Source organism: Scleropages formosus, chromosome 18 (genome assembly GCF_900964775.1).
Source record: "Scleropages formosus chromosome 18, fSclFor1.1, whole genome shotgun sequence".
Lineage (NCBI taxonomy): Eukaryota > Metazoa > Chordata > Actinopteri > Osteoglossiformes > Osteoglossidae > Scleropages > Scleropages formosus.
Window position 1 is genome coordinate 22,608,214 of NC_041823.1, and position 27,801 is coordinate 22,636,014.

The 27,801-nt window shown below is 42.2% G+C and overlaps 1 protein-coding gene across 1 annotated transcript; it reads left to right on the forward strand.

The window, feature by feature from the left end:
- The first annotated feature begins 354 nt into the window (after window positions 1-354).
- LOC108930296 (scavenger receptor cysteine-rich type 1 protein M130-like) lies at window positions 355-27,604 on the forward strand. Its single transcript, XM_018745487.2, has 16 exons — window positions 355-387; window positions 1,316-1,485; window positions 2,142-2,243; window positions 2,371-3,136; window positions 12,054-12,136; window positions 12,584-12,648; window positions 14,539-14,565; window positions 14,733-15,044; window positions 19,514-19,825; window positions 24,468-24,737; window positions 24,945-25,214; window positions 25,751-26,062; window positions 26,738-26,822; window positions 26,901-26,934; window positions 27,055-27,132; window positions 27,334-27,604. Exons 1-16 carry the CDS (start codon window positions 355-357, stop codon window positions 27,400-27,402), a joined length of 2,988 nt encoding a protein of 995 aa, XP_018601003.2. The 3' UTR covers window positions 27,403-27,604.
- The last annotated feature ends 197 nt before the right edge of the window (window positions 27,605-27,801 follow it).

The following is a 27,801-nucleotide window of genomic DNA, read 5'->3' on the forward strand; positions in this document are numbered from 1 at the left end:
AACAATACCAGAGTAAAGGCTAAGTGAAGGTTGTATCTGGGGATGCTTCTGGCGTTACGATGTGTGAACACTTACACCATAGATGATCTGAAGAGATCTTGGGCAAAGTGGATCTGGAAAAGGCGGGTTTTCAGACCCTTCTTGAAAACAGACAGAGTTTTCGCAGTTCTGAGTGACAGGGGAAGGTCATTGCACCACAACGGACCCAGAACTGAGAACCTCAGAGCTTTGCCTTTCATGATTTCTGATGTATTCTTTTACTTGTAATGTATTTTGATTGTATTGTAATGTTAATGTTGGCTGAGCAGGTAAAAAAAATTGTTTTTTGTATTTTGCTACGATAAAGACGAAGAAATGCGTATTAGCTTGCTGGGAGCAGTGGGTGCCGTAAGTTTCAGTTGCATGGCTGAATTAATATTTCCAGAATTTACTCTAATCAACACATTCTTACCCACTAAGGCGCCTACACAAACACCAAAATTATTTCTAGTTTTTAGTACAATTCAAACATAACAGTGCCACGTTCCACACCTGAAGGGTTTGCAAATTTTTACTGGTGATTCATTCATGGATTCAACAGCCTCGTGGCACCCCTCACCTTATTACTCAAGGGTAAACAGTCTCAGCTCTCCTGGTCTAAAGAAGCCTGTGAACCTTTCCAGGATCTCAAGTGATGGTTCGCAACCACCCCAATACTTAAGCATCCAGACTCGTCACTGCCGTTTGTAGTAGAGGTAGATGCCTCAACCGTAGGGATCGGAGCGGTTTTGTTGCAGAGGCAGGGAACACCAACAAAACGCTTCCCATTTCCGTACTTCTCCCATAAATTTTCACCTGCCGAATGTAATTATGACATTGTTAACAGGGAACTGTTAGTGATCAAATTGGCACTAGAGGAGTGGAGGCACTGGTTGGAGGGGGCTGCTCACCCATTCTTTGTTTACATTTACATTTATTCATTTAGCAGACGCTTTTGTCCAAAGCAACGTACATCTCAGCAAAAGTACAATTTATGCATTAAATTAAGAGGAGACACAGCTGCAGACATGAAAGTCTCAAGCAAACCTAGTGTGTTCCCTACCACTTGCTGCACTGAGATTCATCGCTCGAGTAGGTGCATAAGACACATTATAGACAATTCCCGAAACCCTCCCACTATTTTTTTTTTTTTAAATATTAATAGTAATAGTTCTTACAGACCACAGAAATTTGGAATACCTTAAGGCTGCACGTAGACTACAACCGCGACAAGCCTGTTGGGCTCTTTTTTAATAGCAGATTCAGGTTCACAGTCTCTTACCGCCCCGGTTCCAAGAACACCAAGGCGGATGCCCTGTCTAGGCTGTATGACAAGGACCTGACTCCAGATGCACCCAAGCCCATCCTGCCCAGCACCTGCTTTGTGGCCCCCATTCGTTGGCAGTTCGCACAGGACCTCCAGCAGGCCCAGACGGAGGAACCCAGTCTGGCTGACACCCCCCTAAGGTAAAGAGTACGTTCCCCCCAGGATGTGGCTCCAGCTACTGCAGTGGGCACACGACACCCCAGCTGCTGGCCATCCAGGGGCTCAACAGACCCTTGCTCTGCTCGAGAAGAAATACAGGTGGCCCTCTCTTTGGGAGGACATACAGGAATCCATAGAGGCGTGCGAGGTATGTGCCCAGTCTAGGACCTCGAACCAGAAACCTGCAGGGCTGTTGAAGCCCCTTTCGGTTCCAGCCAGGTTGTGGTCTCACATAGCAGTGGACTTTCTGACAGACCTACTGCCCTCCAAAGGCAATACAGTAATCCTGGTGGTGTTGGACAGGTTCTCTAAGTCATGTCATCTGCTTCCCATTGCCCTGGCTGAGCTTCTATTCTATTTCAGAATGTCTTTTGGATCTTCGGGTTACCCAAGGACATTGTCTCCGACCGGGGTCCTCAGGTTGTGTCCAGGGTATGGAAGGCGTTCTGGCAGAAGCTTGGCGTATCCGTGAGCCTCACATCAATGTACCATCCTCACACCAACGGACAAGTGGAGTGTCTGAACCAAGACCTTGGCCACTTTCTGAGGAGCTACTGTGGAAAGGACCAAGACCAGTGGTCGTGTTTCCCACCCTGGGCCAAATACGCCCATAATTCCCTGTCTCATTCCTCCACAGGCCTGTCCCCTTTCCAATGTGTCCTAGGTTACCAGCCTACCTTGTTCCCCTGGCACCCTGCTTCCTCAGAGGTCCCTGCTGTGGATTCCTGGTACCTGCAGAGTGAGACGGCCTAGCGAACGGTGAGAGACCACCTCCAACAAAGCATCCACTGGTATAAAGAACATGCGGATCGACACCGCCGCACCTTGTTCTTTCAGTCTGGGCAACAGGTATGACTATCCACTAGGGATATTCGCCTGAAACTACCCTCCAAGAAGTTCAGTCCCCAGTTTATAGGCCCATATAAAATCCTTCAGAGGATCACCCCTGTCACTTACCAGCTACAGCTACCACCGCACTTGCGTATCAACCCCACATTTCACGTCTCCCTTCTCAAGCCCTACAGTACTTCCATGATCCAAGCCGCCCAGAGTGAACCAACACCCCCTCCACCGTACGCGGATGGGGCCGAGGGCTACACCGTTCACGCCCTCCTGGATTCCAAGTGCCGAAATGGGGGGCTGTACTATCTGGTGGCCTGGGAGGGGTATGGTCCTGAGGAATGTAGCTGTGTGCCAGCTCGCAACATCCTCGACCCGTCTCTCATTGCTGATTTCCACCGGAACCATCTGGACAAGCCGGCGCCCCGTCCTAGGGGCCACCCTCCCGCTCGTAGGGAGGGGGTACTGTCATGCCCACACCTCAATCGACAGCAACTGACTCCAATCAAGCACCTGACTGCTCACCCTTTGAAAGACCCTCCTCAGCTCTCATACCTTTGCGGAATCTTGTCTGAGACAACTGTTCTCTTGCGCCATGTCCTGCTCATCTTCATCCCTTGTTTCCTGTCTCCGTTCTCCGGTGTTCGACTCTTTGCTTCATCCCCTTACCACATCCTTGGATCCTTGCTCCCACTCCGACAGCCGATCGACCGACTCTTCGCCTGTCCCCGAAAACGAGAATTTGCCAGACCCCTCAGTTCCAAACGAACGATCCTGCACTTGGGTCCAACCGTCAGTTCCGTGTGACAAACAGCACACTTCTCTGACCGATAATCACATCCCATGTACCTATTAGCCTACTAAATGGACAGCATTAGCTTAAACTAATTTGTAAAACAAATATATCAAAGCAACAATTAACATTTACCCAAAACTTAAAATATGAGCTACAACATTAAATAATTCTCTTCATACCCATTGTACAACATTTATGAGGTTTTAAACCGTTTTACCAACCTGCAAAGTGATAAGGAGACCAGACAAAAATTAGTGTGTAAACGGTTCTGGCAGTGCCTTTTGTTACTTTAATTTTTGACTCTTGGCAGAACCAGGGATTCCTTATCCCTGCCAACATCATCTACAGGACATACGGCGGAACAGCATTCATGCGTTGGTTGATTAGTAACTTTTCTGTAACAACTCACACACACAGTGTCTGAAACTGCTTGTCCTAAAAAATGTTGCGGTGAGCCAGAGCCCAGCCCAGCAACACAGTGTGCAAGGGGACACACCCAGGATGGGATGCCATTCTGTCACAAGGCGACCCAAGGAGGGTTCAAACCCTAGACCCACCAGAGAGCAGGCACAGGACAAACCCACTGCACCATCGCACCCTCTGTAACAACCACCCACACACACACACACGCACACACACACTTTCTGAACCGCTTGTCCCATACGGGGTCACGGGGAACCAGAGCCTACCCGGCAACACAGGGTGTAAGGCCGGAGGGGGAGGGGACACACCCAGGACAGGACGCCAGTCCGTTGCAAGGCACCCCAAGCGGAACTCGAACCCCAGACCCACTGGACAGCAGGACTGTGGTCCAACCCACTGCGCCACCACACCCCCCTTTGTAACAACCAAACAAAACAAAAAATACTTTTGAACGCCCTCTTTTTCTCTCATACATCCAAATTTGAGCCCCTCTGCATAAACAGTGATGACATGCTTTTATGATTCACTTAGACAGAGATGCCACCAGAGGGCTCCAAACCCTCATCCAATGAGAACTGACTATAAGGGGCACCTAAAGGCCAAGTGTCATCTATATTCACCTGAAGCTACACAATATTTAGAGCTGTCAGTTCACTTGAACTGTCTCTCTTTACACTTGTGGTGTTTTACACCAAGAACGAATCCTCGAGAGTTTTGTAAAAGAAAGGTTCCTGCTGGCCTGTAGGGTTTAAGTTGACAAAGGAAAATTGTTATTGGTTAGTTCCTAAAAGAAGCGGGAACCGTTATTGGGGGCACTATATATAACGGGGGCTTTTTCGCGCGAACGCAGACGAGGTTCCGCGGTGTGAAGGGAGTTTGTGACACAAGCCACTGTTCCTAATAAACTCTTTGTTTGCACACTTCAAGTGTTCCAGTGCTTTGTTTCAGGGAAACCTCCAAAGAACGGTGTACCTTCCTTTTCGGACACCACAACACTGTGGGAGGAAAACAGAGTACTAGGAGGAAATGCATGCAGGCTCTACACAGAATGTGTGATAATCATACCCATGTTTCTCTTGCACCACCTAGACACTGTGAGATGGTAGCAGAACTCGCTCTGCACTCCATGAAACTGCACCCCCTTCAAACAACACAAAGGAAAAAAGGATCATCATCTGTTAGTGCTACATTTGTACAGTTTTGTGTGGTGAAAATTAAAATTTGTGCCGCTGTTATTTTTGAGATATTAGCATTTATTTTTTCAGGATGTGATGTCACTCAGCACCCCTACAGTAGCGTAGACACCCGAATTTGGCCTCATTTGTTTGTGCTACTTTTGTGTTGAATGTTTTTGGTAATAAATTTAGATAAAATAAATTATGATAGCATTATAATTCTCTGTCTGTAACATCATGCAGACCACCCCAAAAGATGCCGGGACCCTGTACTTAGTTTTTTCACTTTGGTGTGTTTCATTGCAGCAAAATGTCCACTTTGACTTTCCCCCTTATTTAAAGTATTGTGATCCTTTTAACATTTTGATTAACAATCTCCTACCGTAATTAGTGTTGTCTGGGTATGTAATATTAGCTGAACTGATAACAAGTATATGATGTGTTCTCATAACAAATATTTGTGAAACACAGCAAGTTTTCATATTACTTGGTCAAGAAGTATTTTTAACTGTGAATCTTGTAATTGAAACTTTAAGTTCTTAGCTGGGAAATTAGTTTTCATAAAAAAATTAAGGTTTTCACTTGTTCTACAGAAGTTTCCCCAAGCAGCCACATTTGTTCCAGCAAAGACACAAATTTTACCTCTACAATTCAGAGAATACCGCAGAACTGTAAAGGCAAGAAAGACAAACATGAAATTTCTTTTCTGTAGAAGTTGGTCTCCTTTTGCTAGCTTACTTTCTTATTGACTGAATGTATGTGGGGAATTTTATCTTTCTATATAACTAGGACCGTATAAAAATTTGCCCACACACTTTTCTTTACACAGATTAGCTCTCTTATTGAGCATGTATCATGTCTGCTAAAATTCATTGTACCTTTGAAGCTTCTCAATCATGTAATACCTTGCACTTCCATTTTGTTCTATATCATTCATAAAATGTGTTATTGTTTTGAGCACATTTTGATATATTTATTTTGTCAAGCTGACAGATTTACAAAAATCTTGGAAACATTGTGCAAGTCGGTGAATTGTTATAAAAAAATTGTAATGTAAAGTGTACAGTGTTGGTTTTTTTCACTCATTGTGGTACCCTGGGTGAAGCAATACTGTTCACTGAACTGTTTAACAACAAGATGGACCGGTGAGTGAGTGGGACCTTCAGTTGGGAGTTTTGTTCCTTTCCCCAGTGGCCAGGAGGTATACTTGTAGCTCTATAATAAGTTCTTCATTATGGTAGCCATTAGTTGACTGTCTTCTTTGTTTGTATCAATTTTTCTTGCTGTATGCCTGTGTTAAAGCACAGTGTCACTACGTGAGAAGAGAGCTCTATAAAAAATAAAAATATTATTTTCCCCATAAACTAATGTGTCATTTAACCACTCATATCTAAAAAAGTAAGAGAAGTGGAACTGTTGAAACAACGAGCCCAAGTTTGACTATCTACGGTGTTGTGTGGTGATATCAAGTGCCATGTAAATAACCTTTATTATCTCCAAAACCACAACAGATGGAACAGTGGTTTGAAGGGGACAAACTGGCATAAATGGATCAATAACAAAACATGGGGTTTTTTTTGTGCTGTTTTGTTTGAGAAGGCAGCTTCAGGGAGCAGGGTCACATAACATGTGATGTAATTGTTAATATCTGAAAAAGTAAGAGACGGAACCATGATTTGAATGGCACAAACTGGCACAAGTGTAGCACAAACGAATGAGCCCAAATTCCAGTGTCTATGCTGCTGTAGGGGATCAAAGTGATGTCATACCCTGGAAAAAAGTTTAATATCTCAAAAACAATGGCACAAATTCTAATTTACATGGCACAAATGTAGCAGTAATGAATGTTTTTTCTTAATTTGTGCAGTTTGTAGGGGGGGGTAGCTTCACGGAGCTTAGCACTGTGCTGCCAAGGGAAAAAAAAAAAAAAAAAAAAAAAAAAAAAAAAAACAAATACGGACATCTTGACCAAGCTCTGTTCTGTATTACCCTGGGATTTTTAAACGATTCTTAAATGCCTATGTTGTTTGTAAGGCATAAGGCTACCTTACAAAAGAAATGTACTCAGAAATGAGGATGTAGTTATGTACAGTAACATATTGGTTCAGACCATATTTTTAGTTACTCATAAGAAAGCAGAAAAAACAGACAATGTCTCCCCTGTACAATTTGTGGGAAACTACTGCAAACAGGCTTTTAAGGAGATGTTCATGCCTTTCACTAATCACCAAGCTCTAAAATTATCATCAATGGAAGCAAAGACTTTGATGGAAAAGTCATTTTCTGACATACTGTTCGTGTAGCCCAAAACTATGACCAATTAAACTTTTAATTGTTTGAGGTATACTATCAGATCTGTGGCAGTTTTAATAGGAGCTTTATGATAGCTGCAATTCTGTTTCGGTCAGCGTTTTGTCTGGTTATCACTTTACCTTTGTCAAACTGGACAACTCACTGATTTTTGCCTACCTCCTTGGCTAAGAATCTAGGAGTGATGCTTCACTCAAGTCTGTCTTTCTCTCAGCACATCAAAGCCACAAATCGGATCTGCAGATACATCCTGCTTAACATCTGCAGGATCTGCCCATATCTAACAGACTCTGCCCAACTACTTGTCCACGACATGGTGACATGCTGCCTAGAATACCGCAACTCTCCTGTCTGGCCTTCCAGCTACTGCCATCAAACCTGTACAGCTGATACAGAACACTGCTGCATGAGTTGTGTTTGACTTGCCGAAGTGTTTCTCACATATCTCCTGTCCTTGACTCTCCGCATTTGCTTCTTACAGCTGCCAGGATCAAATTCATGACTATGGTTACAGGCTTAAAAAAAAAAAAAAAAAACCACACACCATCAAGTTCAATTTCAAGTTTTATTTGTCAAATACACAACCATACTTAGTATGACATGCAGTGAAATGCTTTTCTGACTGTCCGTAATACAGACTGGTAGTAGAGATCATATAAATAAGGCAATGAAAAAAAGTAGAAATTAGAAACATACTATAGAAATATGAATAAAAATTAAGATAGGATAAAGCTAAAATGTGGAGTCCAATATTAAAGGTTAAATTAAAAAAGTGCAATGTATGCAATGTTGTGTGGAAAAAAAAAAATCTGAACAATATTTAGCTTAGATAGCACTGGATCAGTAGAACTTCTCCTTGATATCTCGAAGACCTGATCATCCGCTACACCCCAAACAGACTGCCATGCTCCATCTCTGCCTGGTGTTCCCACAAAATGTCCAAAAGCACAAAAGTTATTTTTAAATGACCGAAAATAAATACTACTTTGTCTATACCAAAAAACTCCTTACTCAATGCCAATTATCACACACACACACACACACACACACACACACGCTTTCTGAACCGCTTGTCCCATATGGGGTCACGGGGAGCCAGAGCCTAACCTGGCAACACAGGGCATATGAGGCTGGAGGGGGAGGGGACACACCCAGGATGGGACGCCAGTCCGTCACAAGGCACCCCAAGCGGGACTCGAACCCCAGACCCACTGGAGAGCAGGACCCGGTCCAACCCACTGCGCCACTGCACCCCCCATTGCCAATTATTAATAATCTGATAAAACTGAATTTTGCAGATGTTTGTTATTGATTATCAACACTCTCAAATACCAGACCTGCTGTAAAAGCTGCAGTTACAGGGTGAATTAGACTGTTTCCATGTGTTTCGCTGCAAAGTGATAACTGGTCTTCAAAATACAGATAACTTTTGCTGCCATAGACAAAGTTTCAAAAGTAGACTAATGAAGGAAATACTGATCCAGTGTTACTGGACATAACCTGTTTTGACAGAAATTAAGTGATTTCCACAGAATCAAAGATGTACTCTTTCAGTGAAGCATTGTCCAGTCTTCAGTCTAAGTCTAGTAACACTGAAAACTGAAACACACATTTTCAGAACCGCTTGTCCCATACGGGGTCGCAGGGAACTGAAGCCTAACCCAGAAACACAGGGCTTAAGGCTGGAGGGGGAAGGGACACACCCAGGATGGGACGCCAGTCCATCGCAAGGCACCCCAAGCACGACTCGAACCCCAGACCCGCCGGAGAGCAAGACCCGGTCCAACCCACTGCGCCCCCCATTTATGAATCAGTCAAGTGGAATTAATTTTCTCTACAAAAACGAAAATGTAATTTCCAGATGGTGCAAAAGAGCAAGATAGTGTTCGTACAACCTTGATTTATAAAAGGTCTTGTAAGTGTGTCCCTCCATTTTTTTTCCCCACCTACACACAGCATCCAAACAGGGGAGAAATGGAAGCATTTTTTAATGCATCACAAAAAAGCACATGAGGAAGACAAAAAAAAAAAAAAATGCTCATAGACGGTCATTCACGTTCATCAGATCATTCAAATAGATAGCTTTGTGGTAGGAACGTGAAGTACCCAAAAGAGAAATAAAAGGAAACCATACCCAATTAATAAGTATGCCACATGGCGCGGTTCCGAAAGGAAGTGGTCGGACTCAAGCGCGGAGCAAACGGGACTTCTATTTTGATAATCCAAACTCGTAGTCCAGACAGACGAAGGTCTCCGATGGGCAAACGTCGATAACAAGCACAAGGGAATCCAAAAGATACGGTCAGTAAACAGGCAAGAGGTCGATAAGGAGAGGTGTAAGGGAACGGGGTAAAGGACTGAGAGGCAAGGAGGCGCAAAGTAAGGCATTCGCTAGTACTATATATATATATATATCCCAGGCAGACGCATAAAGGCTGAGTAAAATAACAAGAAGAGCTAGTACTAGTTAGGCTAGTGCGGAACCTTCAGCCTCACCACTATATTGGTGAGGCTGAAGGTTCCGCACTAGCCTAACTAGTACTAGCTCTTCTTGTTATTTTACTCAGCCTTTATGCGTCTGCCTGGGATTAGCTCAGGTGTGCCTCGTCGCTCCGGCGTGCAAAGTAAGTCATAAGCAAATAAATTATGGAAGAAAAACACGGAGACACAGGGCTACAGAGAAAACTTACCTTGCATTCGCGCGGGAATCAGAGGCGTAGCCAGAACTTTTTTTCAAATTTCAGGGGTGGCCAAAAAAAAAAAAAAAAAAAAAAAATCACAACTGACTGTGACAGCATGTCATTGGTGCAAATTGGGTATTGGAAATTATTTTTTTTTATGTTTGCAAAAACTTGTACATACCTGGTGGGCTGTTGTGTTTTTGCTCATCTCTGATTCTGGTCTGATGTGTGTTGTGTCTGTAGCTTTTCCACAACAAGCTTCCTCTGGGACTGTATCTCTGCTGCCTCCTTGTCTCTCGTAGCAGCATTCATCATTCCCTCTGTAGCATTCATTTCCCTGCCTCTTTGTCATTTTCAGTTTTACTGCTACTAGTCTAGTCCTCTTGTAAAAAAGGAAAGTATCTTCCTAGCTTCCCCTATTATTTCCTTTTCATGCCCCTCTACTGTCTACAGTTTAGACAAACACACCTTTCAAGAAACACTTTTTTTATTATTAATTTGAATAGCTACTTACAGAAAACAGTGACAGACTCATAATGTAAGTGTATGTGGTAACGTTTATGTGCGGTAACATGAATGATTATTTTTAAAAATTAGCTAGCTAGCAGTTGCAGTAACTTTAGCTAACAGCTAAGTTATGTGATATTTAATTGTAAGCTAACATTTGTTTCTCATGATGATGAAACACTGCAGTCCCTCAACTTTAACAAACTTTCACAAAATGAAATGCAGATAAACAACACTAATTTTACTCTCCTGAACATGTATCTGTTAGATTAGAAATTATTTTAATTTCTATCTCACCCTTCTGCCACCTCAGAGCAGTCTGGACACCAAAGACCAGTGATCACTGGGAGGAGTAGGACACAAGAACAAGCAGCATGTTTCGTTCCAAATTCTCCAAGTTTATTGCATGTTCACAAAGACTATATAGTATTTTGCAGAACAAAGAAAGAAATAAGTTCTCATTGGGGGTGCGGTGGCGCAGTGGGTTGGACCACAGTCCTGCTTTCCGGTGGGTCTGGGGTTCGAGTCCCGCTTGGGGTGCCCTACGGTGGACTGGCATCCCGTCCTGGGTGTGTCTCCTCCCCCTCCAGCCTTACGCCCTGTGTGCCGGGTAGGCTCCAGTTCCCCGCGACCCCCTATGGGACAAGCGGTTCAGAAAGTGTGTGGTTTAGAAGAAAGTGAGTTGGGATCTAGGGACAAAACTATAAAAGGTAATGTTAAACAACAGAACACTGTGATTGGTCATACATATAGAGAGGATACAGGAGGGATATGTGATTGCAGTCATGTCTGTTTGTCCTTGAACACAGACAAAGAGAGAAAAGTTAAATAGGAACTTCAACTTGCACAGACATTCTTAACACAGGTCTGACACACACAAAAGGACAGGGAGGACAGAGAGATCGAGGTAGAGAAGAGACACAAGAGCCATTTATTTCTTACAGTATCCTCTTGCGTTGATCACTTGCGCTGGACTTGGCTGGAGTAACGCTCCCGAAACTCAGTTTTCTCCTACACACGGAGGTTTGTGCCGTGCGGGCGGTTCACAGCTCTTCAGCCTAATAGCGCCGCACGAACCAGGAGTGGCCAAGCTTCAGTTAGGGTGGCACTGGCCACCCATGGCCACCACGTAGCTACACCCCTGCCGGGAGAGTCTCACATGTGAGAATCTCCCCGAACAAAGCACAGCAGTTACTTACACACTGTTGTGCTGAGTCGATACGCCCCTTCTGTAACTTTCTGCTTTCTCTGGCTCGTTCTTGTGCCTCTTCGTGTCAGGCGCGGCATAGCCGTACCTGGTTTCGGTTGGCACCTGCCTAGGACGGTTTCGGGGTTCCTCTTATCTGGACACAGCAGTGGTCAGCAGACAACTGTACTTGCTTTTCCACAAAGCCTGCAACACTAATTTTCCACACGTTATGGTTACAAAGCAGAGTTACAGATATAAAGCAACATTCTTTTCATCAAAGCTTACATTTTTCTCTCAGAAAGTAATAACCAATAAATATGTTACTTACAGCAGCAGGTAATGTCATGGTTAGAGTTATCTCCTTTCACCTGAAGGACCAATGTTCTATTCCCACCTCCTTCTATAGAACCTTCTATTAAGGTAAAAACCTCAGCTGCCCTGGTAAAAATCTCTCATCTATATAAATAGGGAAATATCAACATTTTAAGTTGTTTTGAAGAAGAGTGTGAGTTAAATAGATTTGGTCACATCGGTTTGGCAAACTAGCTTTTCTCTAAGAACATACCCAAAACATTTTTACTCAGAATGATTGCTTATGTTCCTTCTTTGCATTTCCTTCCTTTTTCAGACTGAATTCCTTTTTCAGTACTTTATGAAGACAGTTGTCTTGCTGGCACCAAGTCAAAACAGACAGGGTTTCCCCAGCATACGGTGAGTTAACTAATTTTTTGCTGTATTTGTAAAGACTGTGAGAGAGTTAAAAAGCTTAACATTAAAACATTTCATTGGAAGGCAACTGAGATAAAGTATTTTTGAAGTTGTTAATTTGATTATAGCACTTGCTCGAATTTAACACTAACTTGTAAATACTAAAATTATGAAAGTCTGTCTGATATTAAATTCTGTAAAAAAAAAATAATGAAAGTAAAATATTGAATGTTTATGTATGGTAAAGGTGGTTGGATATGGCTGGTCATGCTTTTTTGTGGATGTTGTAATAACCAAGACAAGCATTGCTTAAAACCCAAAGGAGCGCTAAATTATAAAATGTTCAAGAGAGTCCTTGTAATGATATTCAGTTTATTTTTGTTTGTTTCATGTATTTCATTTACTTAATTTGTACAACAAAATGATGCTTTTAACTTTCTTTTCAAACAGGATGTCAGAAATGTTCTACTGGTCCCTAGGCAGCATAGTGCTTTCACTACTGCTCACAGAATCAGGTACTATGTGAAAATTTTTAATGTTATGTACCAAATAAGGTTGTTTTAAAATTTTAAGGTGGCATAGATGATTGCACTCTCACGCTTCTAGTGTAACTGGAAGAATACTGCAGAATGAATTAACTGTTTTGTGTTGTTTTAATGGGTAAATTATATGCTACATTTACTTATGCCTGAGTTTTCACTGATTAATTTGGGATGGCACTCACTCGCTCACTCACTCACTTCATAATTCATAAGAATGTCAACTGTTTCTCATACCTTCGACAAGCAGACTTGAACTTTAAACGCCTCGTAAGCTGTTATGTTTCCACTCTGAAGGCATTTGCTGCCAACTATTGTGTGAATTCAGACATGGAAGTAATTTTTGCTCTTCAACAGGCAGATTTATAAATTAAAACAGGGAAGGAAATATTTAAAATGAATAACCTAGAAAACTTAACTCAAACTCAAACACCAAAGACAAGTTGTGGTCAAGCGTCCGTATGCCTTAGAAAAGCTTAAAAACCAAGATACCGCCAAAGGGTTTGCACTTGACCTCCGAAATCGGTTCGAGACCCTTGCTGATATAGCCGACATCGAAGACAGTAAGACAATGATGAAAACCATCATCTGGAGTTATGCAGACGAGAAGATTGGGCGCTGACGGGGAAAGATTAAAGAACGATGGATCCAAGACAGGACATGGCAACTGATCGATGAAAGATGAAGAGCGAAACAGCGTAGGGATCTGGCTGATGTTGGGAATGAACGAGTACTCGCGACTACACTATACGCCGACCTCGACCGTCGAGTTAAACAATCATGTTGTCGAGACAAGAAAGACACGATGGTGATGCCGAGACCGATGTCCAGTGCTGGATCGGGAAAGCTTTGGCTGTGTTCCGTCGCCTCCAGCACATCTGGACATCAGCTTCAATCTCCCTTAAGATTAATTTACGACTATACGCCTCCAGTGTCATCCCGACCGCAATCTTCGCATGTGAAACGTGGAAGCTAATGGGGAACACTGTTCTCAGGATAAACGCATTCCACCAACGATGTCTCTGGCGGATTTTTAAGATCTGGTACATCGACCGCATCACCAACGAAGAAGTCTTGCGCTGGGGAAATTCCAGCAGCCTTCAAGTTACAATCACGCAACGACAACTCAGGCTAGCCGGGCATATTCTACGAATGCAACGACATCGCATTCCCCGGGTAGCAATGCACTGGTGCCCCCCGGGGGCCAGGCGTGGCTGGGGCCATCTCTGCACCACCTGGCATCGAACCTTCATCAATGATTTTAAGTTCGCTGGCGTATCCTGGAACAAAGCTGAAGTGCTGGCAGAGGACCGGCAGCGGTGGAGAGACCTCGTCGCCCGATGTGCCCAGCAGCAAGGGAGAATCTAAGACTAACCTAGAAAATGTTTGTATCTTAAAAAAACTGTGAGTCAGATGTTTGTAACATTAGAAGCAGAGTATTAAATTTCATCCATGGTTTATATCATGCCAGGCTCACCATTCATTGCAAAAAATAAACACATTTAAAATGACCCAAATGCTGACTGCACAGTCAAGCTTTCACAAGAAGCATGCCTGCAATGCAGTTATAAAATTTTAATACCGATGAAGAGTTAATAGTTTAGTCCTTGAAGTTTAGTCCTGGTTAATCTGTGCCCTGGAAGGTCAATTAGTTAGAAATACTGTTGGTGGAGAGATTTTGAAAAATTCTGGAAGTGAAACTACAAGTCAACCCTGGTAATTAACTGTCACACATGGTAACTGATATGGCTGAAAAAGTGTTCCCATGAACCCTGTTCAGCGTAAACAGTAATCTGATTTTTCTGTATTTTCTTGCTTGGATGTATGCATAAGCCTCTGATAGGAACGTTTTTCCTCTTCTTCCAGGTTGTCTTGATCCTGCAGGAGCAAACGGTGAGTTACCTCAGTATACTTCCCATTAATGACAAGTCATGTGAAAAGAAGGGTCATTACCTCTTGTAGCAGGAAATTTACCACACTAATAAACGTTCTTGTAAGAAATAGCTCTGTTCATTTAGTTTATTAAACAAATTTCATAATGTTCTTACCTCTCTTAACAGAAAGTGTGTTTCGACTTGTCAATGGCTCTGACCAGTGCTCTGGTAGGGTGGAGCTGAAACTCTTTGGGCAGTGGGGGACAGTGTGTGATGATAACTGGGACAGACAAGATGCAGCTGTCGTATGCAAAATGTTCAATTGTGGAGGATTTCACGGCGCAGTTGCCTTAGCTCACTTTGGAATGGGCGAAGGTCCAGTGTGGCTTGATAATCTGCAGTGCTCAGGATCAGAGGCATCCCTACTGGAATGTCCCCGTGCAAATCTTGGAAAACACAACTGTAACCATAGTGAAGATGCTGGTGTCATATGTTCAGGTAAGATATGCAGTACACATGAGAGTGTAAGTGAAAAAGACAATCCTGAAAGAGTCTGTGATTCATAATGACTACAGTTAAATTAAACAACTGCACCGAAAAAATACAGAAACTTGAAATGTAAATTTTATTAATTCAATAGGGGGAGGCACAGCGAGTAGCGCTGCTGTCTCACAGCGCCTGGGTGGTGCGAGCGGATGAGGGTTCGATCCCCCGCTCAGTCTGTGTGGCGTTTGCATGTTCTCCCTGTGTCTGCGGGGGTTTCCTCCGGGTGCTCCGGGTTCCTCACACAGTCCAAAGACATGCTGTTCAGGTTCCCCCATAAGGTGTGAGTGATACAGCAAGAGTGTGTTTCACTGATGTACGGATGAGTGACCTATTCTAAGCAATGTACCTAGCAGTGTAAGTCACCTTGGTGAATAAAGTGTGTGGGCTGATAATACATGGTATGCATTGGAAGATGCTTTGGAGAAAAGCATCTGCTAAATAAGTAAATGTAAAACTTTGAGAAAATAGCAGTAAGCATGTGAAATTGAAGTGGTAATTATTTTACTGTCAGCACTGAGGCACAACTAGACAGCACTAACAGTAGTCAAAGTACATGCACAATACACTCAAAGCAGACAATATTTCTATTTCTCTTTAACTATACCATAACATTTACAGGACCTCATAAGATGGGTTCTGACCTCCAATTACATGGTGGTCATGTTTGCAGACCAGCGCAGTTACCAGTAGCACTATAGTTCCTAATTATAATTATATTAATTATGGTTCCTAATTGTATTATATTATTGTTATAATTAGTTGTAAACTGACTTAGAAGTCTTATTTAATCTAGAATGTCCAGGAGGGGAGGGGAGGCGACGGGAGGGGTGTAGCCGCTGGCACTTGGACCCCCAGAGGTTTTTTTTCCTTTGACCTTCAGTTGGGAGTTTTTATTCCTTTCCTCCGTGGCCTGTAGACATAATTATAGTTTTATATAAGCATTGGTAATGTATTAAACTAGTCAGCTGTCTTATTTGTTTCTTTGCCTGATGTATTTGTTTTTCTTGCCTTATGCCTGTGTTCAAGCGCTGTGTCACTGTGTGAGAAGGCGCGCGCGCGCACACACGCACGCACACACACACACACACACACACACACACACACACACACACACACACACACACAGTGGCTGAAGCTGCTTGTCCCAAGCAGGGTCACAGTGAGCCAGAGCCTAACCCAGCAACACAGGGCGCAAAGCCAGGCGGGGGCAGGGGACACACCCAGGAATGGACGCCAGTCTGTCACAAGGTACTCGGGACTCGAACCCCAGACCCACCAGAGAGCAGGACCCAGCCAAACCGCTGTGCCATCATGCCCCCCTGCGTGAGAAAAATTAATGTAAAAATAAATTGAATTGAATTGAATAACCCTGATGTTAACCAGGCAATAACTGGCAATGAAATGTGTTGTATTGCCTTTTAAGCTTTCTGCCAGTACTTTTCAAATCTATTTGGCACTGGATAAGCATGTTTTTTGAGGCCATTAGATTTCCTTCGCAGGGTGTAAATGTTCCTGTGTCAGTAACCTTCAGTTTCATAAGTTATAGGGTAATTTTCTGTTAGTAAAGATTATTGATTTGAAATATAATGAAGCTTGCTTTTAGTGCTGCTGGAACTGAGATTAAATGTGGGTAGCTCTCTCAAACCTAGTAGATAATAAAGATTAGTCTGCACAGCACAACGACATGTTTACGCTAAATGCCTTTGTCAGAATGCTTGTATGCAACATCAAGAGACACATTTATACAACGTACCGAACATCTTCCATCATAATTAATCGAGAACTAACTGACTGAAAAGAATTAATTGTGGACATAATATTATACCAATGGGCACTGATGGGGACAATGAAGACACTAAGGTGTGTACCATAATGCAGACATTGATACTGATAAAGCAGCAAGACAAGACAGCTGATGAAGCTGAATTCCTTCTGTAGGACTGACACCCCAAGCCAACCTGGCTAGCACAAGGGTGGTGCTCACCCCGTTATTACCTTGGACCTTCCTTCTAAGTACTGGCAATCCCCAATCTCTAAACCAAATGCAATGTCTCTCCTAACATAAAAGAACGGATAGTAAACAATAAAACCTCACAAACAAGAACTCCCATAAACTCTTATTTACATAACTAATTCACCAATAATCAAGATAAAGATATTCCCTCTCAAATTGGGAAATTACTCAATCTAGCTATTTACACTTCAGCATGAGGAAGCCCTAGTGTAGCAGATGCTGCAGTATGAAAAATCAGAGAAAGACAAAATGTGTTAGAATATTCTAATACAGTAGTGGTATTAATGGTGACAATATATGAAAAAAATGATTTAAAAAAAAAAAAAAAAACTCGCACACACTGTCTGCAACTGCTTGTCCCAAGGAGGGTTGCAGGGAGCTGGAGCCTAACCCAGCAATAGAGGGCGCAAGGCTGGAGGGAGGGGACACACCCAGGACAGGATGCCAGTCCATTGCAAGGCACCCCAAGCAGGAATCGTACCCCAGACCCACTAGAGAGTGGAACCCAGCCAAACCCACTGCGCCACCTTGCCCCCCTAAAAATACTGAATAACAAAAAATTAAAGATATGTTTTTATTCATATGAGTGGGTAATATGGTGTTTAGAAAGTGTAAGTACTAAGCCTCCCTTTGTAGGAAATGTGTCAGTTTTATCACCCCTGCTTCAAAACTGGACTATTTCAAAGTCAGTAAAACTGAAAGCTCTTACCTTAAGCCCACCGTGTTAAAATGCCTGAGGACTGGATTTTTCATTGATGTTCCTGACAGATAGCTTGTTATCCAAATTTTTGGGTACAGATGGCATTTGCTTGTAACTCGGAATTCCTAGTTAAATGAGGGAAACCTATATTACACATCCACGTACTGTGCAACTGAAATTTATTATGTACTAAATTTGAGAGCGCTAGCCCACTTTTATCCTAAAGAATGCAGTTGAGATTCTGATGCTCAAGTCTAATGGTTAACATTGTCATTTAAGTTGAGCACATAGTCTTGATACTATCCTTATTTTCATGTACATTTACATATACATTTATTAATTTAGCAGATGTTTTTCTCCAAAGTGACTTACGTCTCATAGAAAGCACAGTGTACATTACGTTAGAAGAAAGAGAAACATAGTTTCAGATGTGTGACTCCCAAGTACAGTCAGTTTGTTTCTTTCCACCACATGCACCAATGTTCATCACATGAGTAGTTGCATAAAACTTGATCAGAATATTAATGATGATGATGATATTGACATGATGAAAATAAGGTATCTGTAAAAAATATAGCTGTGCTCTTGCGGTGTACTGTAGCCTCAGCAACACTCATACTCTATTCTGCCACACCAACTCAGAGCTCACTGTCTTATTGTTAACGACATAAACGTGGATAAGAATGCCCTACGATGGACTGGCATCTCATCCAGAGGTGTACCTAGCTTTGTGCCCATTTGTGTCTGGCATAGGTTCTGGACTTCTGTAACCTTGCATTGAATAAATACATTGTAAGTAGTGTACAGTACTAGCATTGTAAGTCACCTTGGTGAATAAGGTATGGGCTACATAACAACACTGGATAGAGTTTGTTGGAAGTCGCTTTGGAGAAAACACACGCGCACACACACACACACACATACTCACTGGCTGAAGCCGCTGGTCCCATGCAGGGTTGCGGCGAGCCGGAGGCTAAGCTGGCAACATGGAGCACAAGGCTGGAGGGGGAGGGGACACACCCAGGATGGGACGCCAGTCCGTCACAAGGCCCAGACCCATCAGAGAGCAGGGCTTTGGAAAAAAGCATCTGCTTAGTAATATGGAAATGAAATGGAAATGGTTAATGATAATGCAAGTATGACTATAAATTAGTAATAAAAAGTACAAATGACTCTATGGGGTGTCACAGGCAACTTTTGGACTCTAAGTACTTAGATTTTTTTTAGGTTGCAGTTTGACTATCAGTGGTCTTCCCACATCCCACGATGAATTTAGGTAGGGTAATGATCATGTCATATTAATATAATAATTATAATCTTAAACGAGCAACATGGTGGTGCAACAGGTAGTACTGCCAGCCTCACAGTGCCTGTGCTATTTGGGTGTAGGTCCAGACTAGGAGTTTGAATATTCTTCCTAGGTGTGTGTGAGTTTTCTCTGGGTACCTGGGTTTTGCCTCACAGTCCAAAGGCATGCATTTCAGGTGAATTGGTGACTCTTAATTGCCCATTGTGAGTGTGTGTGGCTAAGCTGTGATGGCCTGAAGTCCAGTCCAGGGTCTACTCCTGTCCTGGCATAATGCCCCCTCATTCCATCATAGGACAGGCAGCTAACAGAAGTTTGTGTATGAACTTAAGTAAAATGCACAAAAAAACCTAGTTTCCATGTCAAAAGGCTGCAGCAGTGTAACTCTGTGCTTTTTACAGATGTTGATGTGCGCCTTGTTAATGGTCCTGACCGCTGCTCCGGGAGAGTAGAGATACAACTTTCTGGAATATGGGGGACGGTGTGTGGAGACTCCTGGGATATGATGACAGCCAATGTAGTGTGCAGGATGTTGGGATGCGGGGGAGTTAAAGATGCTTCTGGATCAGCTCACTTTGGGAGAGGCCAAGACCCTATCTGGCTGGAGGACCTGTGGTGCTCTGGATCAGAGGCCTCCCTTCTGGACTGTCGCTACAGTGGCCTGTTGTCACACAACTGTAATCATGATAGAGATGCTGGAGTCATATGTTCTGGTAAGATATGCAGTAAATAATGATATCATGTTGCTTTGGATTTTTTTCTATTCTAGCTGGCCTGAAACAGGGAAGGTAAGACATGCGAAAAGACACACATCAAATACATATTTTGTATAGCTGTATCCAAGTAGTGGGTAGCACTATCACCACTTGGTGCCAGGGCCATTTGGTTGTAGGTTTGAAGATCAGTCTGTGTGAAATTTGTATGTTCTACCCATGTCTGCCTGTTCTTCCTTTGGGTGTTCCCATTTGCTTCCACATTCCAAAGACATGTGGTTCGGCGAATTGGCAACACTAAAATGCCCGTAGTGTACGACGCTCTGTTTATAAAGCTTTTATTGACTGTGCGGTTGATAAAGCTGAAAGTAGCTTGACACTGGCAAACACTGGACATGCTGAGCTAGTTAAGAGGAATACTGTTGGTACTGAACAGTAACTCCCAGCTCAGTGGGTAATACCAGTGGGCATAGGCTGTCCATTTTATACACAGATACTCATTTTCTATGGTGCTGTAGCATTGGTCTCATAAAGAGAACTTACAGCTAATACACAGTACAGGTCCTCCCAAACTCCTGGGAGAGTTCAGCTCTCAGACTCCTTTCTGAAGCATTCATGTGCATCACAAAAATTAGAGAAAATTCAAGAAAAGTTAAAGCAGGAACCCCAAAGTATACTTCCTTAACTGCTCAAAAGGCAATCTGTTCACTGGACCAGGTCTGGATGCTTTTTTGTTTGAGGTCTGTGAAAGGGCTATTAGCAGTACAAAATCAGAGATAAATTGATTAAATTCATTAGCCAACCTCAAGAAGGACCTCAGTTTATTTATTTATTTGTTTATTTTCTGGAGTGTGGGCCTGGTCAACATAGCCACAGTATTGCCTATCTGTTGTCCAAGGGGAACCCTAGACCCTGTTCCTCATTTCTCCCAATTGCACACTTTTTTTAGGGTCATTGTGACACACTGGTGGTATCGAGGAAAAACCCTTCACTCTGTTTAGATGCCAATAGAATCAGTCTTTATTATGTTGAAGCAGCAGGAACACAGACAGTAAGGCAATATTCTCTTGGCTGACATCACCCAATATAGCATATAATAGAAGACAGAATGAGTGGTGTGAGAAATAGGGAAGTTGCACAGACAGTTATTTCATAGTTCCTTGTTTGGTGTCTTATCGTCCCGGGTTAGCATGCTCCTGTACATTGCATTTTTGCTTCTTCAGTAGATCACGCAGAGGTTTACAGGAACAATTTAAGGCCATGTACATTTATTTTTAGTGATGGCATCCAACAGTGAAAGCTAATGAAAAAAGCAGTATTCTAATGTCAGACAGACAAGACACAGCACTCTTACTTCCTTTTTATTTATTTTTTTTTAACCGCAACAACAGTAACACTGAGTCAAAGTGATATATTGAATATGGTAACAACGCAGTCATATTAGAACTGCAACTGCAAGCATAAATCAAGGAAAACAAATGACAATGTTTCTCAGAAGCAATCAACTGCCATTACCGAAAGAAATCAACTGGTCAAAGAAGTATGAACCCATGAGCTGTCAATCAGATCAAATTTTATCAGACAGAAGAAAATTCATTAGTAACTGTGATGATTCCATCCAGGAAGTAGCCGTCCGACCCAAGTGCGGAGTGGATGGTGTTAATCAAGGGAAATCCAAAGTACGTGGTCACAAGACAAGTGAAGGGTCACCGATGAACAAACATTGCTGAAGGGAAAATCCGAAAGCCGTAAACCAAAAGAGACAAGTGAGAGGTTGAGGAGTACCGAAAACGGAATCGTAGGGATTCAGGAGAAGGGGCTGAGGAACAAGGGCGAGGAGGGGTAGGACAGGGGCAGGTAGGAGGCAGATTCACAGGAGATACGCGAGTAACAAGGCTGAACAAGGTTCCGCGTCTGACTGCGCTCCGAGTTTTCCTTTTCTGCGCCCGTCCCCTGATCCGCTGCAGGTGTTCCTCGTTGTGCCACGGTGGAGGGCGTGATAGTAACATCTTCCCTGTATAAATAAATATTTAAGTATATACGGCAACTACAAAATACAACTCACAAGACTTTTCACTCACAAGAATTTCAGTAAAATTATGAAAAAACTGAATTTTCATGTAATTCATTTGAGCGTTTTGAAAACCTCCAACCTGTATATACATTAACAACCCAAGTGTTAATTTTAACCAGAAATTCAGTTTTACTTTGAAATAGTTACCCAAGAATTATACTCTGTCTTGTCAGACTAGAGCAGGTGACCCAATGAGGAAGAAAACAGAGTAAAAGATAGAAGTGAAAGAAGAGGAAAAGAAAAAAATCAAAAGAAAGAAAGACAGACAGAGAGCAAGAAATAAAGAAGAAGATTTCAAAAGACGAGAACCAGAAACAACATCCCCCTCATAAGGGGTGAATCAGCCAGCAGTCCCACTAAGGAGCGTAATTCGTTTTGCACAACTGTTTAAGAGGAATGTTTCCTTCAGCATTCTCTGGCAGTCCCATGAGCTTCACATTAATACAAATATTTTTATGCTCCAGTTCATCCAGTTTCGTTTGTTATAGCTCAGCTCTCTGCTCCAGGGTGTCTACTCATTTAACTTGTGATTCCACTGACTCCTCCAGTTCAGCAATCATGTAACCAGCCTGGTCAAGTCAAAATCAGTGAATTGTGGCAACTTCAATTCACCACAGAGGAAAGAGAGTTTGTAAGTTCTGGGTTTCTGGAGTGGAGATGAAATTTTATGCAGCCATCTTGCGAAACAGCCATGTGACCTCCCCCAGCACTTCCACAGCAGTACTGTTGGCATAGGGCTGAAGGACTTTATTCATCAGCCTCTGAAAGTTTTGGGGCTACGTGAAGGCTAAAAAGAGTCAAGCAAGTCAAGATTTTGGAGTTTAAATTAAATTTGTCATTAGGTCTTTGTCATACCAGTTTCAAGTAAAAGTGAGTGCTACACAAATGGTCCAGCACCTTGTCCACCCTGGGATGAGCATCAAAATTAGTGACTGCATTCACCTTCAAAAGCTGTTTGTAAAGAGGAAGGTCATTAAAGTAACTGCAAAAAAATACCTTGCAGGAACTAAATGTTGTGCTGTTCCAGGTAGGCTTAGCCACAGAGAGGGTAGAACACTTACGCACATTCTGTCTACAGTCAGGACTCCTCCTCCTGCTGTGCTACCAAGAAGCAGTTAGCAGTGGTGACTGGAGAAGTTTCGACTGGTTTTTTAATCACTGGTGTAAGACCCATGAAAGTTACTACTTTATACTGTATTAATATTGATAGCAGATTATATTCAACGATCCTGACATGTAAACTCTGGATATTAATTATACAATTAATTTCTCTATTTATTTATTTATTTATTTTTTATAGATTTATGACTTTTTACTGTAAATTCACAGGGCAGCAGGCAGCATAGTGGTTAGAACTATCACGTACAGTCTTAAATGATACATTTTCAAATACCACCTCCTGTCATAGAAACCTTGAAAAAGGCACCTTAAATTTCTTTAATAAAAACTGCCTAGTTGTATTAATAGGAAAGTCACTGTAAACAGCATTCTTGCACCCCCTTTGTTCTGGGCTGCACTGGGTTTCTTCTGTTTCCTTTTCTCATGAACCTTTGGAATTGCTGTAGTTACTGATGACACAGCTAGCATCATTGCAACTGAACCACTGCCTTCTCATTCCAGTCCAAACCTGGTTTTCCACATCCTACTCCTTGCAGGTCATCTCGTCCTATCCCTCTATGGGCTCTGCTGCCTCTTTGTGCCTCCCACCACACTGGCTGCTCCTTCACATATAGCAGCCATGGTATCCTTTCCTCCCCTACTCCTTGATTAACTCAAAACCTCGATTCTTTTACCTCTCTCCAAAGGGGGCTGTATGTAAGGCTGAATGGTGTCACCTGCAAGTGGAACTCTTTCAAAGGCTGAGAATAATACATGTCCTTTGGAATATTATTAAGTCACAATAGTAAAAAAAAACTTGCAACATAATACCTGAAAATGTGAATGGACCTACAAATGAGGTTGTAAGAGGCAGTAGAGTTGGTGGCATATGTCAGTGCCAGCAGCATGTAGCAGAGCTACCAGTGGGAAAAAAAAAAGACAGGAGGCTTGCTGTGGCAGGTCCCCTCAGTAATAGTTGCTAAGATTATGGTGCAAAGACATGGAAAAGAGGGGATGAGTAATAATGAATTGAATAATCAGTTAGAGGTACTCTGGTACAAGTGAGATGCAAGAGAAAGTGAGCCCCTTGCTGGGACCCCATATGTTAGAAGAATGGAGGCTATGGGAAACTGGGGTTTTTTGAGCAGTGTATGTGGGACCCTGTGTGCCTTTAAATGCTTTATTTGTGATTGAGAAGTCAATACTGAAGTTAAAAGGCTGTCCATCATATATGATAAGGATGATATTTTAAAACAATTTTTCTTGCACAACTCAGAAGAGATTTTACAGGTATTTGAAATTTAAATGAAAAAGTTCTAAACTTCAAAGAAAAACTCACGGAAGTGTTTGAAATTCTGTTTACTTACAAAACCCTTTTCTGTTCTGTTTCATCCTAGTAATATCATTTTGTTTGCACTTAATGTGATTTTATTTACAAAAATTAATAACAGAATATGCTAACTTTCTCAGATGCCATAAAGAATACCTCATTGTATGTGAATTCCTCTGGAGAAATACTGGAGGGCAGTTCAGTGACTCTGACCTGCAGCAGTGAAGCCAAACCACCAGTGAACAGATACACCTGGTTTAAGAAGAAAGGAGATGAAATTTTAAAAAGAGGATCAGGGCAAAATTACACTATTTCTAACATGAGATATGAAGACAGTGCACAATACTTCTGTCAAGGGCAGAATGATATCGGGAGAGATGCATCTCCCCTGATGCATTTCAATGTACTGTGTAAGTAAATGTTTCTTTTTATTACTGATGTTCCAAATGAGATATTGTGAAACATATTATTTCCATCTGCAATGAACAGTGCTGTGTCTGTGAATATTCTCTTCATTCAGTATAGTCAAAAAATTGCAGTAAAATTATATTAATAGTAAATTACATTCTACACATTTCTGGAATAGATTAAAATAATTTCTTAATTTTCTCTCCTAGATGCTCCAAAAGATACCTTCATATCAATCAGTCCATCTAGTGTTGCACTTGAGGGCAGTTCAGTGACTCTGACCTGCAGCAGCAAAGCCAACCCACCAGTGGACACATATACCTGGTTTAAGAAGAATGGAAATAAACACTCAGAGAGGGGATCAGGACAGAATTACATCATCACAAACATCAGGTCTGAAGATAGCGGAGTATACTACTGTGTGGCGAAAAATAAACATGGAGTTGCAAAGTCTTCGCCCGTGTCTTTAAATGTTCTGTGTAAGTAAATTATTTATTACATTAATGGCCATGGTACTGTTTTACTTTTCAGACTGTCTGGTATAACACTACAGTAAAATAGTGTATACGATCAAACTTGTGATGGTAAAAGGAACCTTTTCTTTGCCATTCAGCCAGTGGCTGAAACCTCTTGTCCCGAGTGGAGAGGGGCACACGCCAGTTCATTGCAAGGCACCCCAAGCAGGACTTGAGCCCCAGATCCACCACAAATCAGGACCTGGCCAAACCCACTGTGCCAGTGCCCCCCCCTCCGCCCACCATTATCTGCTTTTGACTTCTAATTCTGACCATTAAGTGCACATGGGGCTGACTGGTTTAGTTGCAAACATTTTAGCACCACATGAGAGACCATGTGAAAGTGAGAAAAGGTGTAGTTCTTGTACGTTTTCTGAAATTTGAGGATCATCCTAAGCTTGGGGCTGTTATGCACTTTGTTTTGACAACATATATCACGCATGTATAACTTGCATAAAGAACTGTAAGCACAGCCTATAGTTACTCTGTGCTCTTTACAGGTGTCGATGTGCGTCTTGTCAATGGCTCAAACTACTGTTCTGGGAGGTTGGAGGTACAGCTTTCTGGACAGTGGGGGACGGTGTGTGACAACTCCTGGGACATGAGTGATGCCAATGTGGTATGCAGGATGCTAGGATGTGGTGAAGCTAAAAAGACTTCTGGGTCAACTCACTTTGGCAACAGTAAAGGTCCAGTTTGGCTGGATGAAGTGCAGTGTTTTGGATCAGAGACCTCTCTGCAGGAATGTCACCATGGAGTCTTGTTGCCAATTAACTGTAACCCTGGAAAACTAGTTAGTGTTGCATGTAATGGTAAGATATTCTGTCCATTTTAGGGCAATAACAATAGATTATATAAAAATATGTTGTCTCATGAAGCTCCTATTCAGTATAGATTGTCGGCTGATTCTTTCCAGGAAGATGTGCACAGACACATGTTGTAGATGCTGTGGAAGCGAGGTGAATTAAGACATTCTGAGTGCATTTATTGGCTCATAAATAGGGGTCATTCTGACATTGCTACAAAGGAATATGTCATGAAATTGGTAATTGAGGAAAGCGTAATTAAAAGTGAAGTGGAAATGTTAGTATTTTTGATAATATGTAAACACTTGTAACACAAGGAGCTAGAGTTGTCATAAAACAGTCCTTGAGGGTATACTTAACACACACTGCACCTAAATGCAATATGATAAGTACTATTTTTCGAAAGCAGACACTTAAGATTTAGACATTTAAGTTTCACCTGTGTAATGGTTTATCCTTTAATAAACAGTTTCTAATCACAGAATTGAAACAAACATTTACATCACATGAGTGGCAGACTTTTGAAAGCAGAAATTTAAAATTCAGTAATTTCTTTTGATTTTTACACAAATGGCCCTCGAACCAGTTCACAGTAATGAGTGTGGACCTTGGCCAGAAAAGGCTGGACATCATTGAAGAAAACCATGTCACTCAATAGCCTGATGTCCTTTTTTATCCTAGGGAAATCGAAAACACCCGTGGCTCTCATTGTGATGGGTGTTGTGATGGGCGTCCAAACTCTGGCATTTGTTATTTACCTCATGAGGTAAGAGCTCTAGAATTGCTTATACGCAGCAGGTTAAAACAAAGAGGCCTTCTAAGTATATTTACTGTCTCACTTCAGGAAAAAGACAGAAGCTAGAATTGAAGGTTTACAGGTGAGTCATAAGCACAAGTTTCTTCTTTTCTCCTTGGGCTTCATATGCTGTGAAACTTTTGTGATTTTTGGAGGCATTTCATTTAAAATATGACTAGTTTGCTCTACTGGTTTTTCACAGACTGCCAACCCACAGACCTGTGAGAGCACTTATGAAACTCTTAATGTAAAAGACAAGTCTTGTGATTATGACACTTTGGTGAGTTTTACAATGAAAGTCATTCCTGTATTACATGTGCATGTGTACAAATATAATTATATAATGAGCAACAAATGCAAATTTTATTTATCAAAATCACATGCAGTACAGCTCAGATCTGCTGCAACCCTGACCAGCACAAGTAGATAGAAAAAGTGAGTGAGTTGCAGGTACATCTGATTTTTACTTTCTCCTTTTCAGAATGTAAAGAATGCAGATAAAGGCACAGAGGCTACAAAAACAAGCCCCCGGAAAAACAATTCAGCATAAGGATTATTCAGCTGAGTATTCTGAGAACCTACCAGAAAGTAACATTTAAAATTTGTGTCAAATGACTGTTAAAAAATATGGCTACAATTCCTGCATAGTTCATATACCTCACATATAAATAACTTCTTAGATGTTACTCCACTTTAGCTTTACCTTCTACTACTGTCATGCCACCAGTGGCGCAGTGGGTTGGGCCACAGTCCTGCTCTCCAGTGGGTCTGGGGTTCGAGTCCCCCTTGGGGTGCCTTGCGACGGCCTGGCATCCCGTCCTGGGTGTGTCCCCTTCCCCCTCCGGCCTTATGCCCTGTGTTACCAGGTAGGCTCCGGTTCCCCGTGACCCTGTATGGGACAAGCAGTTCTGAAAATGTGTGTGTGTGTACTATCATGCCTGCTGGTTCA

Bases quoted from the DNA above. Each gene is read 5' to 3' on its own strand.
- LOC108930296 (XM_018745487.2), top strand. From the start codon at position 355: ATGCGTATTAGCTTGCTGGGAGCAGTGGGTGCC. The intron at 12,137-12,583 runs GTGAGTTAACTA...CTTTTCAAACAG, and splicing joins CAGGGTTTCCCCAGCATACG to GATGTCAGAAATGTTCTACT. The intron at 14,566-14,732 runs GTGAGTTACCTC...CTCTCTTAACAG, and splicing joins TGATCCTGCAGGAGCAAACG to AAAGTGTGTTTCGACTTGTC.